Source organism: Barbatula barbatula, assembly GCF_947034865.1.
Source record: "Barbatula barbatula genome assembly, chromosome: 3".
NCBI classification, from domain to species: Eukaryota; Metazoa; Chordata; class Actinopteri; order Cypriniformes; family Nemacheilidae; genus Barbatula; species Barbatula barbatula.
This window is the reverse complement of record NC_136764.1, coordinates 21,443,784-21,460,215: the sequence shown is the minus strand read 5'-3', so window position 1 is coordinate 21,460,215 and position 16,432 is coordinate 21,443,784. Positions and strand designations below refer to the sequence as shown.

General features: G+C 37.8%; 1 protein-coding gene across 9 annotated transcripts in view; it reads right to left on the bottom strand.

Moving 5' to 3' along the window:
• Positions 1 to 3,922: 3,922 nt before the first annotated feature.
• The window catches only part of atp6v1h (ATPase H+ transporting V1 subunit H), a 37,697-nt gene continuing 25,187 nt past the window's right edge, over positions 3,923 to 16,432 (bottom strand). For all 9 annotated transcript variants that reach the window (XM_079452994.1, XM_079452999.1, XM_079452996.1 and 6 more), the window contains 2 exons: positions 13,096 to 13,209; positions 3,923 to 4,216 (listed from right to left, as the gene is read on the bottom strand). In XM_079452994.1, the coding sequence (XP_079309120.1) occupies positions 4,150 to 4,216; positions 13,096 to 13,209 (181 nt within the window). In that variant the 3' untranslated portion in view covers positions 3,923 to 4,149. The remainder of the gene's footprint in view (positions 4,217 to 13,095; positions 13,210 to 16,432) is intronic.

The window sequence follows — 16,432 nt, the reverse complement described above, 5'->3', positions numbered from 1 at the left end:
TCGGGAGCTAGACGTCTCGCCAGGATTAATATTGCTGAAAAATTGTATTCACCCAAAAATTCAAATTCTGTCATCATTTACTCACCCAAATCTGTATAAATGTCTTTGTTCTGATAAACACAGATAAAGATATTTGGAAGAATGCTTATGACCAAACAGTTCTTGACTACCATAGGAACAATAACAATGAGTCAAAGAACTGTTAGCTTTCCTAAATTCTTCAAAATATCTTCTTTTGTGTTCAACAAAGAAATTAACAAAGACATGTTCCTAGTCTATGGGGTCCAAGAACGGTTTGTTTACAAACATTCTTCCAAATATGTTTTTCTTTCTTCATCAGAACAAAGACATTTATAACGATTTGAGGGTGAGTAAATCGTAATATAATAAAACATTTCGAGTGAACCGTCTTTAAATGTATAAAAATTATAAAAAAATACAACGATAAAACAAAGTGTGAAATATTTCAGATTTTCGTTTCAGTTCACCTGTTGACAGATGCAGAAATACTTTACTTTGAGATTCCTGCTTGTATAAATACATCCATTCTGGTGAAGTCCTCAGCAAAAAGGTCTCAAAGGCAACATGGCTCCAAGAGCTCCTATAGAAAATCATCATTTTGAACATAAAGACGTCTGAGCCGTCAAAGCTCCCACTCAGTGTGGGAAGTGTCCTGTAAGTAAATAGGCATGTGATACATATTCATTCCAGCTCTGAGACGCAAGATCACAGCCATCAGTCAATTCATCGTCACCACAAAGGGAACGCTGCATAGAAATGTGATGTGAATGGGGAATGACAAGGTTTTTGATTAGACATCTGATAATGCCACTAACAACCTTGTTTTACCAGACCTGGGCACACAGCATACAACCGAAGATTACCCCGTTAGAAATGACCCTCAACACATTACAGCAGAGTTGATAACAACATCCAGTCTGGATCAGTCTGATAGTGGAGTGGTAATGGGCTTTGAAGGTTATCTCTATCTGGACATCCACAAAGCACATGGAGTACTCACCTATTTGCTAACTGACTATTGCGCCGATTGCGCTACGGCAATAGCTGGTTTTCCATTTAGGGACAAAGAGAGAGAGAGAGAGAGAAATTAGCCAATGGCTGTATCTGCTCTTCTGTGATGCTCTGCCCTGTCGTCTACTAAAAAGGTTTTAGGGGTTATTTAAAGATGGGATGCAACAAATAACTGTGAAATTGGTAAATGGATTTCTGTTTACGATTCTGTGCGCTATAGCCTCACCATCAAAGCTGTAAAAAGTGTGCTTTAAAACAAAACAAAAATGTTTTCATTGGATTAAAATGTTTTGTGATGATATTAAAATGAAGTGTATTGTATGTTACTGATATGATAATGTATGTAAAGAGCTCTTTCTAGTATCACTGATCGAGAGAGAAGTCTGGTCAGTTTTAAGGTATCCATAAAAAATAATATTTTATGATCTGAGGTTCAGTGTCATTACGTTACAAGAGAATCTTACATCGGTTTCCGTGTATGAGGTCACGTTAGTTATTCAAAAGAACAAAGATGTCTAAAAGGTCCGTAACATTTAGCTTTGGAGTCAAATCTGAAATGTAAAAATGTAATGAAGTCCTGAGAATCTGTAATTTATTTGGCTTTTTCACAAGTTAAAGGTAGTAAGACCGAAATCAAATTACAACCTGAAGGTTATTATGCTTCATATCAACTGAGACGAGTAATATGATCCAGAGATTTCTCATTTAAAAGGATTACCATTCCAATCTTATAATAGGAGAGACTTCACAGAAAATCAATTCCTGTTTATAACCTCCTAAATAACTTTATTGTAGTTATATTTTCCATCTAGCTCCGACAAAAACACATTAAAAAGGAACAGTTCACACAAATTCGGTCATCATTGACTCATCCGCTTAGTTCAAACCTGTATGACTTTCTTTCTAACAGAACACAAGAGAATATATTTTGAATAATGTAAGTGAAAAATATTTTTTGGCCTTTATACAGTAGCTTTTATTGACAGCAAATGAGATGAAAGAAAAGCGAGATGAGAGTGGGCCAAGTAAACTTTATTAAAGTACACTTATGTAATGTACTTAAAGTGCTCGATTGTCACACATTAACTATGAAGAAGTTATTTTTATATAGTGCCTTTCCACAAGCTCAACGTCGCTTTACAGTGAGCACTTTCAAGCTAAAAAAAAAATGTCGGACATCGGCAGCAGACCAATCAGAGCATTAAATGTCAACAGGAGAATCTTAACCTGAATGCATGAGGACACAGGTAGCGAGTGAAGACTGTGTAGAAGTGGAGTAATGCGAGCAGTGCGACTGGTCGAGACATATTGCAACCTTTAATATGTTTCCCTGGCAGACCTATAAACAGAGCATTGCAATAATCTAGCCGTGATGTCATTAGAGCATGCACTAGGGTTTTTGTATCAACCAGATTAAGAGAAAAGCGAAGATGTGCAATCTTGCGCACAATATGAGAGCTGAGTGAAAGAGATGTGTCAAAAAGGACACCTAGATTTCAAACAAGAGTTTCAAGGTTTAAGAGGAGCCCCATCAATGTTGAAATATAAATCCTCCTTTGTATGTGATGCAGCGGATCCAATAAGCATTATTTCAGTTTTGCTACAGTTTAATTTAAGGAAATTTAGCAACATCCAGTCAGTGTTTGATTTCAGCGATGCAATCCTTGAGTCAGTGGTTAAATAAATTTAGATTTCATTAGCATAGAGATGAAAATGTAGACCATATTTTCGAATTATGTCACCTAGTGGCTGTATATAGATAATGAAAAGTAATGGACCGAGAACAGATCCTCGTGGAACACCTTGAGTGAGTGAAACTGTGGCAGAACTATAGCTTTCAATAGCAATAAAGTATTTTCTGTTGTCGAAAAATGATTTGAACCAAGAAAGAACAATGCCCTTGATGCCAAGTTCTGATTGACGAGAAATGAGAACGTGATGACAGACAGTAACAAATGCTGAAATTAAGTCTAGTAAAATTAAGATGGTAGTACACCCAGAATCCATCAATAGTAGAATATCATTCATTACAGAACAAGTGCTGTTTCTGTGGGCAAAAGAACAACTGGCAGGGTTCCAAGAAATCATGTGCACTTACATCATTTATTAACATCCTCGCAAAAACCTTGGAGTAGGTAGTTGCCACTCAGTTAAGTTAGAGATGGGTCTGTTATTATTCAAATTTAGATGGTCTAGGCCAGATTTCTTACATTTACATTTAGTCATTTTGCAGACGCTTTTATCCAATGCGACTTACAGATGAAGAAACATTGGAAGCAATTATAACAACAAAATGCATTAGTGCATCAAATCTAGTCCATTAAAGCCTAGCACAGTATACAAAGCTAAGAATAGTAACGTGTTGACGGAAGAGATGCGTTTTCAGGCGTTTTTTAAAGATGGGAACATATTCTGCTGATCTTGTAGCAGCTGGTAGATCATTCCACCAATGTGGAACAGATCCAGAGAAGGTACGCGAGAGGGACTTTTTTCCTTTTTGGGATGGTACCACTAGTCGTTGTTCCTTTGCAGACTGTGCTCTTGGTGATAAGACCAAAAATCTGTGTCAGCGGTGCAGGTCTGAGGCGTATATGGGGAAATAGAAAAGTCCATGAAAAAGGACAGTAATCCGGGTCGGCCTAAGCACTTTTGTGCAATACTGTATGTCGATGCAAAGATGATTTGGCTAGACGGTTAGATTTAATTAATTAGTATTCATTTATGCTAATATTTTTATATTTGTATATCAATTGAATTGATTTAAATGAACAGTTATTGATTCTTTGAGGAAGTTTGGGCCACGCAACGTTTGTTTATGTTGTTGCCGCTGAAACCGTATATAGGCCCCAACAAGACTAAATCTTTCAAGTTTTGTAATTATAAATCCGTGTTATTTGTTGCACGAGACTCTTTATTGAAATGCATACTCATTGTTTAACATTAAAAGACATAAATACAATTTCTTAATGCTCTAGATTACGTGATTTCACAACAAAAATAAGAGATACAGTACATCAACTCGCCGAATGGCTTTTGTTTGAAATATTCATTACATAGAACAGATTAACATTCACACAGACAAACACTAGATCATACACACACAAGCACAGGGCCAGTTCAGCTCCGGGTAGCCACAGCTGGAGTCGACTGCTCAGTGGACTGTAGTTGCTTTCCCAGGTACTCCCTACAGAAAAAACACAAAAGAAGCATTATGCATTTAACAACTGCAACGTCCCTCTTTGTAATTGGGGATAAAATGCATGGCTTTATGGATGTAAATTGCAATCGGCACTTTAAGCATGGTGGAAATGAAATGGAAATGAAAGAGGTTACAAAGACATGAAAGTCCGTTCACAGCATTTCTCATCCCGCAGCTCTTTAGTTCAGCACAAATTCATTCAAACAGCCTTCAATTCAACTTATCCATCTGAATAAAGGTTGCATTCCCTCCTCTCTGAACACTTAAAAACGTCATTATACAGTGAATCCTGACATCTGTGGTTTCAGGTGAGGCTATCGCTGTCATTTGAATCTTTCCGAGACTTACTGTAAGTGGCCACCATTTGAAGTGGTGTCAAAACCGTCTGCTCTTCATGTCAAACACTGATAACCGTTTCCCTTAAACCGTGACAGTTTGCTTTACTCCAGACATCAGCTGCTTCAGACATCTCAGCTTTTAAATGAGTAGACGATTTAAAGAGAGAACAATAGATCTTTCCTTCATTTCTTAGCCAAATGACTAAGTTAGCACACACCTGCCATTCAGTAATTGTCACTTGGCGGACAAAACAGCTTATTAAAGAGCTACTGAGTCGGCAGTCTTCAATACATCAAGTGATAAGCTGGAGAGAGCTGAATGTGAAATCGCATACTTTCATACTGTATATAAGGCAAAAAGCAGTGGGCGATACTATATACTATAGTATGTTCGAATCCTAAGTATTCATAAAAGAGTAGGTTAGAAATTCCTGTATGGCGTACTGGTTAAGCTCAGATTCTGAAGCACTCTGTGATGGATTTTGAGATCATTCTATATCCCATGAGCCCACGGGAAAGAATACCACGTACAGCCCGCAAAACAGTCTCAGCCGACTTTCATGAACAATGAAACATGTTGTAATTACTGTAAAGCTAATGCAACATTGCCGGGTCGCAAGAATGTGCTGAAAATCCCTGTTACGTCAATTCAATTCGATTTTATTTATATAGCGCTTTTAACAATGTGCCTTGGTCCAAAGCAGCTATACAGGGGAAAATAAGAAAAAAACAAAAATACACATTGCATGGTGTTAATATAACAAGTTACATTATTCTAGTAAATAATACCTAATGTCAGCAGTCTTCCTGTGGTTTATTTAGCATATTTGCATTAAGTGAATGGTTGGCTGAAAAGATGTGTCTTTAATCTAGATTTAAATTGGGCGAGTGTGTCTGATCCTCGAATAGCGTCGGGAAGGCAATTCCAGAGTTTAGGTGCTACGTATGAGAAAGCTCGACCCCCCTTTGGTGGATTTAGTTATTCTAGATGTTATCAAAAGTCCTGTATATTTTTATTATGCCTTGGCCCTTTAAGAGCAAACGTTTAAATGTCACAGAGGGCGCGTTTTTTAAGCAATGATGAGACTTTCTATGTTCAACCAGAATTAAAATGAGTGCCAAACAAACATCGCTCGATGGATTCTTAAGTGGAGGAGGTAAGAAAAGACAAAGTGATTGTGATTCAGAGACAGCTAACGTTACTTACAAGAAAAAGAAAGCCACCTTTAACCAAAAGTATGACGATTCATATCGAAATTATGGGTTTGTCGCTACCGGCAGCTCACAAGCTCCAATGTGTGTAATATGTGGAGTTAAATTGGCGAATGAGTCAATCTTGAAACTAAGCATCCAGCACTGAAAAACAATGACAGCAACAAAAACAAAGTTACGAAGCAGGCTGGACATTTGCAACACACTTCGCGTTTCACTGTCGTTGTTTGGACAGTATCTTTGCGGGGAAACAAGCCCAAGGCTCCCATTAATTGAGTTATGGTGAGTTTGTAAATGGCTTTGTTTATTATTTCGAATTTATTTAGAACTTCTTTGTTATTTAGAAGTTGGAACAATTAATGTAAATAAATTGTCTTTGTTTATTAAGTTGTATGAAGTTGGAATGACGGCGAAGTTTGAAACAGTTCAATAAAAGGAAGGAAGGAGGCGGGAACCGGCGAACATAAAACAACTTTTAATTAATAAATAAAAACGTAAATAGACAGCCGGCAGCCCACCACGACACACACAAACAAAAGCCAGGCCTGCTCCTCTCTCACTGACAGTCCGGTGGCTCCTCCTCTTCTGCTCCTGATCTCCTCATTGATACGAGACCGGTGCGCATACAGGCGAAGTTTTACGATTTCAACAAAATTAAATTGACTTTGACAGTTGGCATGAATGCGCAGTTTGGAAAGGAACTTTCCATTAAATTAATAATAAATAAGTACGAAATAAGTAGGTATTTGTAATGGATAATTATTTTCATTGTACTACCCTCCATCCCCACCAGCCAGATCGTGTGAATATTTTAAAAACAAAACCGGTCCATGGATTAAAAAAGGTTGGAGACCGCTGGCTTAAATGGTCATTTTAATCAGGTCTTTAATCAACACTTTGGCGCAATTCAATTTTTAATACTACAATAGAATGCATATTACAGCAATTCCTTTGGTTACTTTTATCAAAAGCATATAGCCCTAAAAGGTAAAAAGGAAAATACATGAAAATAAAAAGCTCTGAATGTGCTGTACTTGTGTTGTTTACTTGTACAAAACCCACGTAACATTGTTAATGCAACCTGTCTCTCAAAACTTCTGTTGTTGCGCTTGTCATTACATCACATGGCTAACCTGTCCCTAAGTTACTAAGGAGAAAACATACTAATTTCCCTGATCTTGGATTTAGCCCTCTTATGTTCATAAGTTACTTGTATAAATAGAAAATGACAGGTGTGTTTGCATCACAAACTAATTGTACTTTAATGTCTGTGAATATATACTGAATTATGTGTTGCTATGGATTCAAGATAGACAAGCTACCTGCAAACAATTTATATATAGTACAGGCGACAACATTTTTTCAAGCATGTTTAATTGAATATTAATGTAAGATTAACCACACTGTTCTGTGTTCACTTCAGCGCAGCCTCATAATAGATGTTCCACATTAAAAAGGGTCTTTTGGAAATGTTAACTTTGATAAAGGCTGTTCATTTTAAAAAGCACATTTCCACCTTGACTCTGAATGAAGTCATTTAGAAACTTTAGTTATAATGGCGGTCTAAAATCAATATGCAGAGAAGCACATTACTCTACCTCTCGAATGTAGTTCACATTGGATGTTCATTATACTGGGATACATTTTCATTTTCAGAGTCAATGTCTGAGATACGGTTGTTCTGTTGTTAACACTTTATAATAGGGCGGTCTTTGTTAACGTTAGGAAATGCATTAACTAACATGAAACAATAAAGAAAAAATCTGTTCCTTTACCCGAGTTCATCATTAGTCCCGCACGTTTCTGTTCTACCTGACTATGTTCGGCGTGGATTTAAACCCTGTGTTATCCTCAGTTCTTGGTCGGTTATTGTTTGTTACTTCGTGTAGATGCTCATTTCTCCTGTGGATTTATTGATATACCCTTTTTGGATTGTACTTCTTCATCGTGCTTTAATATACGCTCAGATATCAGATACCGGGGCACATAAATGCTGTAGAAGTATTTTTAATTTTTTGTTAAAGGGGTGATATGACATGATTAAAAACATGAACTTGGGGCTTCGGTGCAATACAATGTGTTTATACGTTTTAAGGAGGGAAAAATCATTATTTTTCACCGTACATTATTTTAGCTCCTCTATGCCCCCCCTTCTAAAACGCGTTGATTTGAAGAAAACAGTGTGCTCTGGAAAGCGCGGTGTGCTCTGATTGGGCAGTTGAGTCTAATGTATTTTGTCGTGTCGCTTCCGGTGTAGACACGGTGTTAATATAAAGTGTTTTGTTTAACTTACATACTGCATCTCCGAAGGGCATTGAAGAACAAAACAAATGCAAATAAAGTGCTTAAAAACAAAAAGGATGCACAAAATTTTCCCAACGTTCAGATGAAGCGAAATGCCCACTTGATGTGTTTAAGAGCCTTTTGACTTTCTTTTCATGGACGCAATCTTGTGTTTTTGACATCAGGGTATTATAAAGGTACAGCAAAGGAAAGTCAGCAAATCTGTCAATGTCATTTTTTATCCTTGTTCGTCCTCTATTGTGGAATTGTAGCAAGGAATAATAAAGTGATCTTATGAGTGGCGAAAAAGTAAAATACCTTTAATACTGAATTTTTTTAATTCAGAAGTACAAAAATGTAGAGGTCCCATTAACCGAAAAATGACAGATTTTTCTTCATTGACAGATTTATTAAACGAAAAATCTGAAGGCCTTCCGTCATTTTGACGGATTACAATGAGGGCGGTTTGTAATTCCCCTTTTTGTGGAGTTTGTAGCATCCAATCATTCATTTTCATCGGAACGTGTTCATAAGCAGCCAGAAGTACCCCTGTCCTGAACGCGATCGTGAAGGACGCATGTTTCCCATTCATTACGTGTAAACGCACGGAAACCCCACACGGGATCAGCAAAGACTCAGGCATGTGTATAAACAACAAGACATCAGACTATGACGGCCTGCCACCATCTAATTTGTTTCGCCATAGTTTAAAACTGAAAATCTTTTTACGCAGCGATCTCTAGCGTACTTTGTGGTGTTATTTCTGCAAAGCATGCATCTTTCACTCAATCGGACCTCCGCGTCATACACAGGCGTGCACAACCAGTGGTGCAGTGGACCTTTTTCCTACAGAGAGCGATAGGGACGAGCCTTATTTTGGATAAACTTTAAAGGGGTCATATGACACGGCTAAAACGAATATTATTGTTTATTTTAGATGTAATGCAATGTGTATACACGATTTAAGGTTTAAAATCTCTTCGCCCCACCTCTCTGAAACGCGCAGATTTTTTACAAAGCTCATCGCTCATAACATGGAGGTGTGCTATGATTGGCCAGTTAACCAGTGCGTAGTGATTGGTCGAATACTGCAAGCGTGTAACGGAAATGTAACGCCTCTTACCATAGCAATTGTACTGACAGGTACGCCCACCTTACTTGTGTATAAATTTGTGCGGTCTTAGTCAAATCATACCACGAACTGATGTAGATTTGTGGGGGTGTGGTTACACAAGGCGTTTCAGGCAGGTCTGGGTGAGCATTCGCTTTTAGAAAGAATGCATCTTTTGTTCCGACATTTTCATTTTAGCCGTTTTACGTGTCTAATACACACATGGGCAACTATAACACACCCAAGACCCCTTGACTTTCAGTGAGTGTAAAAATGTCTTTCTGTGTCTTCTCCGTTCATGACCAAACAGCAGCTTACAGTTACTTGTAAGTCAATGAATGAATGATTACAAAACAGCACCTTTACAAGCACCTGTCATTGTCATTGTGACTGGACATATGAACATAAACATTTGTCTGTAATTATTATTTTATGTCTGACAGTAAATATGTAAATGACTTCGGCTTTAGTGGGTATTCAGTTCGAGTATAAGCCGGTACGTCACGATGATGTCACAAACATGCTAATTAGCGGCTAATATCACCTTGCACCATAGTGACGGGTAAAATAGATTTTGACAGATTTTTTACGAGCCTTGCGCTGAAGTCTAGTTAATAATCTGTCTCAGTCTCTAGTGTGAAACTTTTATCATTACGATGATTCATGATGAATCCACATTTCAAATGATTCCCACTTTAAGAAATTGTTATAATGAGTTTCCAGACTCACAGATGTAACCGCAGTCTAGCGATGAACATTACTGCCTTAGGACTGTAGATATCTCTAGAACTTCTTTAGTCAGCAAATGGCTGTAATGTGAAATATCCTTTCACATTCCACTACACAGCACCTGTCTTCAAATCCACAATTCATGTATCTGTCAGGCAGTTTAACAAAGCACGGTCCTAACAACGGCAAAGTCTTGGATTCTACTCCCGAAGGATAAGCGTATCTAAAATACGCAGGTATACGATATATATCCACTAGAAAAGATCAAGGATTTCTATACCCACTTAAAAAAGCACGAGGATATGTAACATCAACACTGACTTTTGGACTATTGGTGCAACCGGGAGATATGAAACAAAAGGAGATGATGAAAGGCAAGCATTTAATCAACACTATTTCAGTGTTTTCGTAAGCCTTCCCCCTTGAGCTACTGCCGCTTCTGGTGACGCTGTACCTGCAGCATGCGTTTCAGAAAATTGCCCCATGAGGCTCATGCTACGCTACAGGGGGTCCCCCTCCGTCCCGGGATCACTATCGCGTTTCAACAGACCCGGATTAAGAATTCAGGGGTCCCTGGGCACAAGTGTCTTGTAGATCCCCTCCATACACACGTGCTCACAATAAAGTTTTGAATTAGCCTACAGGGTACTATGTGTAGGAAACACCTCTATCTTATACAGGATTATATTGCCAAGATACGAACTATGGTCACAACCTGAAGGACAATATCAACACCTGGTCACATTCTCCGACATACAGGATTCACACCACAACAATGCTTTTCTGGACCAGCAACAACAATATCAAGACAATTCCCTGCTCACTGGCATTTGCAAGCACACACTGCCTCACCTCTACCTATTTATTCAGTTCTATCAGATTCTTCCAGAATTCACACACAAACATGCCGGTCTCACAAAACGGTTCTTAAGAGAAATTATAAGAACTTTGTTAAGATAAATTATAGGACGTTCTTAAGAATATTCTTAAGTGTAATTCGCAAATATTTTCTTATAAACAACTTCATTTTTCTAAGAATAAAAGGGCACATTTTGTCAATGATTATACTATAAGAGTCATTTGTCCATTTGTTCAACTTTATTTGCGTAACAAACACCTCGCGACTCACGTTCTTATGTAAGCGTGTAATGTGTTAAAAGGCATTAATGAATCTTATAGATATACTTCTTTAGCCTTTACGAGTCTGTGAAAGTAAACATTTTGCAAAGCACTCTGGATATTCTAATATCGAAGGCTAAAAATCGGAAAAGTAAGGTAGTTAGACCTGATCAACATTATATCAATATAAACATATACAGTATATATTTCACTTTGTGCTACTCCTGAACAAAAGCGTCTAAAGCGCTAGTAAAAGTTACTAAATCAAAGGAACAGCGTATGTTAGAAACACTGTTTTGTGTGCACACTTGCGTGTGTGCTTTATCTTTAGAAAATGAGCATATTTGTTATCATTAACATAACTGCAAAGGGATTGTTGGCATATTCAATCGTATCTAACTAGCCACAAACGTTAGTTTGTGTGATGAATCAATTGAGGGAGAAGGGAGGAGAAAAACACCACAATGTTCATCATTATTTTACATGATAAGAGATCCTGAGAACTCCCGGCCAGCATTGTAAAAGACAGGCTAGAGATACTGCAACGGGTGCTTGATAAAACTACACAAATGTCAATTTTTAAGGGATCATTACACTATCAGTGTAAATAATAGGCTCAAATGCACTCATAAGTGTGACCCAGTGTGTAAAACCCTTGTTATACAGTGATTAACAAAACCAGTAAGTCCCCCCAGCTGTCGCTGGCTATTGAAATCTAGCTTGCAATAAATCTTCCAGAATGCTCTTGATCAGTGGCCTCCTCTATGCATTCGTGAGTGTGGTGGTGCTCATGGGCTCTGGGATGGGTGAGTAGGCTGGGGAGATCAGAGTATACTCACTACAAAACCTAGACTACACCACTGGGCACGGCTGAGAGATTTCTCGCTACGCTCCATCGAACAACCTGCACTATGGCAACATCTCAGACTGGGCATCACATCACCACGTCTCCAGAGATACAGTAAAGCCAGCGCTGTGCAAGAAAGCCATCCAAAACTGTGCCAACTCAAGCATCTTCGCCTCTGCCGTTGCCATGACACCAAACAGTCTCCACAGAGTGAGAACAGGGAAAAACGTCAGCCATAGCGTGGCGACAGCAAAACCTCTCCTGATGGGTTAATTTTTGTATCCCGCTGAGTGCAAACAAAAAGAGGATGCACAACAACAACAGCAAAAGAAGATCCATTTTGATCAGTACCCAAAAAAAACAATGTGTGATGCATAGCAATGAATGCCATGGAAACAGATGTCCCTCCTGTGAGGACACATCTGATAATCACGACGGAAAAACAAGCCTGAAAATTCTTGAGAAGAATACGGTAAAAGGAAACAGGGTTTGAGGATGCAAGCGGATTGCAAAGAGGGCATTTGAGAGCCGGCAGGGAACTGCACCTTCTTATATTTATTTGTCCTCAGGCGAGACCAATGGTCAAGATGAATTATTCAGGTACTTTACTTTTTTTGGTCGCACGCCCCCTATCCCGTGGTAACACAAGTCGGACAGCATTTAACGCCACTTGATTCTACTCAATTTGGGGCTAAATCTTCCATTTGAATAAAGAGATTGAAAGTTATTTGAATATAATAGTAACAGGGAACTATTTCTATGTATGACACCCGAGTGTGAAGTCACTGAAGGAGTGGATGAACGTCTGTTGCATTTTAAACGCATCGGCTGTGTTGTGGGGTTTATCATTGTTGTTGAAAGTATAATCTGAGGCTCACAGGGATGAATACAGGCACTGTAATGAGGTGCTTGGGTTGGGTTGCACGCGCTCTACCTGAAGCCGAGCTGGCAACTTGGCAGCCTAATACAACAGTGCGCTACACCATACACAGTGGAGAGGAAAGTTAGTCATGTTGTTCTGGTTTTTGTGTGCTCCGGATCTTCATCGAACATCAATGTTAGAAGGACAAAATGTCCACTGAATAATTCATTACATTATGCACAAGGAATATGCTAAACTTATATTGTTAAGATACATTTGCAGATTTAAGTGTTTATACACTAAATTGATGTTTGCTAAGAACATTGTTCGGCACAATTACTTTCATTTCGCATTCGTTCTTACCAGTTATGCACCATGAGCTTCTGGACGGCCAGCAGGGCGTTGTAGCGGACGAGCTGATCTTCATGATGCATGTGGTTCATCACTAGCTGTTTACCACCCAGCTGCTCAATCACCCTGAAGGACAGAAAGATGCAGGTCAAGATTACTATATTCTGTCAGATGCTTGAGCACAAAGCGGTCTGGGGGTTTTTGTATTTCAATCTAATGCTGGGAAGGATGCAGAACAACAATTGGAGTTCTCAGGCAATGCTCAGTACAATCAGCGACTCCGCGGTAAAGCAGAAACAAAATGACAAAAATCACGCTGTTACAGGAGACAGTTTTAATCCCGGCCTTGATTTCAACAAGATGCAAGTCTATTGTTGGGATGAGGGTGATTCTCACGATTCCTTAGCTAAAAATACGAAGCCATGATGCCTAAGCAAGATTTTATTAATCATACATAATGGCAAATTATTGAAGTATATTTTATATGTAAAATCTTTTTAAATTCGGAAAACTACCTGTATCGCAAAACGAAGTACACGTAGCAAGAATAACTAGAAAAATATTAAGTAATCTGGTAACCCGTTTGAAAGGTTTCTTCTTGATGTAAATACGTTTGTGTGTGTGTGTGTGTGTAACAGTCCTTTAAAAATGGAGAGTGAGATTATCAGAATATCACACGTATTATTTCTACTTCTTATTCATTTTTATTTTACATGAATATACGGCTAAGATTTGTTACAATTTTTTTTGTCATTCCAGAAAATCTTGTCCAATTGTTTTTTTTTCAGACTGTTTAATTTAACTGGTTAAATTACAACATTAAATGTGCTCATAATTCAATAAATATTTCGAATGATGCTATGTGCAAGGTAGAGAAGCCCATTTACGTCATTGTGATCCTTTTTTGTGTTATATGTTTTATAATGAAAACTTTTACTGCCATGATGTTTCAGTGTTTCGTGACCCAGGCAGTTGACCCATGCCCATGTTAATAAAAATATCAAACACCATTTTTTTAACTGACATAAACCATATAAATATAAACTGTCTTTATATCTATCAACAAAACCCCCCAAAAAAGCAGCTGTTAATCTTGGTTGGAGCTGATTGGATTTGTTGGAACTGATAAATACATGAGACAGCCAAAACATCTTTATAACACGTTCATACATGAATTAAGAGGATTTTTCACCCACACAGGGCTCCAGACTGCAACTAAAACGGTCGCACTTGCGACTAAAAATTTGCGAGTTATATTATTTACTACTTTTAAAAATAAAATCCAACGAAAGCGGTGCACTTAGAAAATCCATTATAGCGAATGGCAACGAGAGCGAAAGGGAGCTCTGGAGGTAAACCTCACTTCCCGACCCCAAGAGGTGGCATAGCGTGTAGTAAGAGCACTCGACTTCATTGCCAATGTGATGTTTGAGACGTTTAACACTAAACTACTCTTTAAGCAATAAAATTATAACTCTTTCATATAGTATACATATAATATATGAATATGGTCTTGACATGCACCTTTTCTGTTGGTTCAAATTAATTCAGAGTACAAATGTGGTCTGGTGTATTCAGAGTTTAAACAGTTGTCTTAGCATCAATAAATAACAAAGCTTCAAAGATGAACTAAATCTGCAGAATTTAAGACTATATATGAATACATTTACACATAATTATATTTGTGGACAAATGTAAAGACATTTGATACTATTCCACAGAATTCTGCAATTTCCCCAAAATTTTAGTGCGGAATTAACATGAAAAGTCTGCAGAAAAGTCCCCCACAACCTATGAGGGGGAAGATGTACTGTACACACAACAGGATAACTAAAAGTACGTCATTTAAAATGTAAGTTCATGTTATGTGGCTCTTAAAAAAATAAAAAAAGCAATCTTAAGTAGCACAGGAATATTTGTGGCAATAGACAAAAAAAACATTGTATGGGTCAAAATTATTCATTTTTCGTTTATGGCAAAATTCACTAGGATATTACAGTGAGGGAAATCATTATTTGATCCCCTGCTGATTTTGTAGGTTTGCCTACTTACTAAGAAATAAAGGGTCTATTATTTTTATCGTAGGTTTATTTTAACTGATAGAAACCAATAATAATCTTTATTTTTCTTTACCTGAAGGCTAATTTGCATTTCAGTCAGTGAAATAAGTTTGACCCCCGAGCCAAACGTGACTTTTCACTTGGTGGAAAAACTCTTGTTGGCAAGCACGTAAGACATTTCTGATAGTTGGTCACCAGGTTTGCACATGTGTAATTTTAGTCCACTCCTCTGTAAATCTTTAAGGTTTCTTCACTTTTTTTGACCAATCGCCAATATTTCCGCCCTTGTTCTCTGGTTTGTTACTTCGATTTGAGCGAACTAACATTCATCCAATCACAAGCCCTCTGGGAGCCTCTGTCATTAGATACAAATCTTATTTTTGCCTTTCGTTCATTCTGTCATTCATCCGTTAGGGAGCAAAATTCCGCGCAGAAACACACACTGTAAGTATGTGTTATGTCGTGAAGAAATGCGATCAGGTGATCCAAATTTTACGTTATGATGACGCTTTACCTACTGTAAAGGGTGCAGTCATGCGAAGCGACAAAAGCTGATAGAACCTGTTAAGAAACTTGTCACGTCGCGCACAATCCCATGTATGTTAAATGTTCTCCTACTTTGATAAAGCATCTGCTAAATGAGACAACTGATAATAGGCTCTGTAGTCTTTTGGAGTAGAATTATCCTTTCCCAATATTTTCGTCGTATACACAAGGAGAAACTTGATAAATTGGAGAGAAAAAAGATTGCTCAACAATTTGTGGCCTGCAAGATAATTATATGTTTAAATAAAATATCTTTACTTCACACATATAAAGTATAGATGTCCACAGTGGTCTCAAAGTCCTACAGATATTTTTCTAATTCCAGTACATCACATCATAAACAGGTTCCTGTAAGCTATTATGGTAATCCCCTAATTGCCACCAGGGTGCTCTAAAACGCCAATAAGTATTCTATTTAAAATTTATAATATGAACATGGACCCAGACACAGCGCCGAACGAGTCTACGTCGTTCTTCAATTTATAACGTTTATATAAAAAAATCCCAGATTTTTTGGTTGATATTCGGTTTCTATCAGTTAAAATAAACCAACCATAAAAATCATAGACCCTTCAGGCAGGCAAACTTACAAAATCAGCAGTGGATCAAATAATGATTTTCCCTCAGATCATGTTCCATGTTACAAACCTGTTCTTAGCCACGGCTTGCTTCAAAGGCGATTTGACAACTTCAAAGGTTATTTTCTCAATATTTTGCACCCTCAGATTCTAGAGTTTTATAAA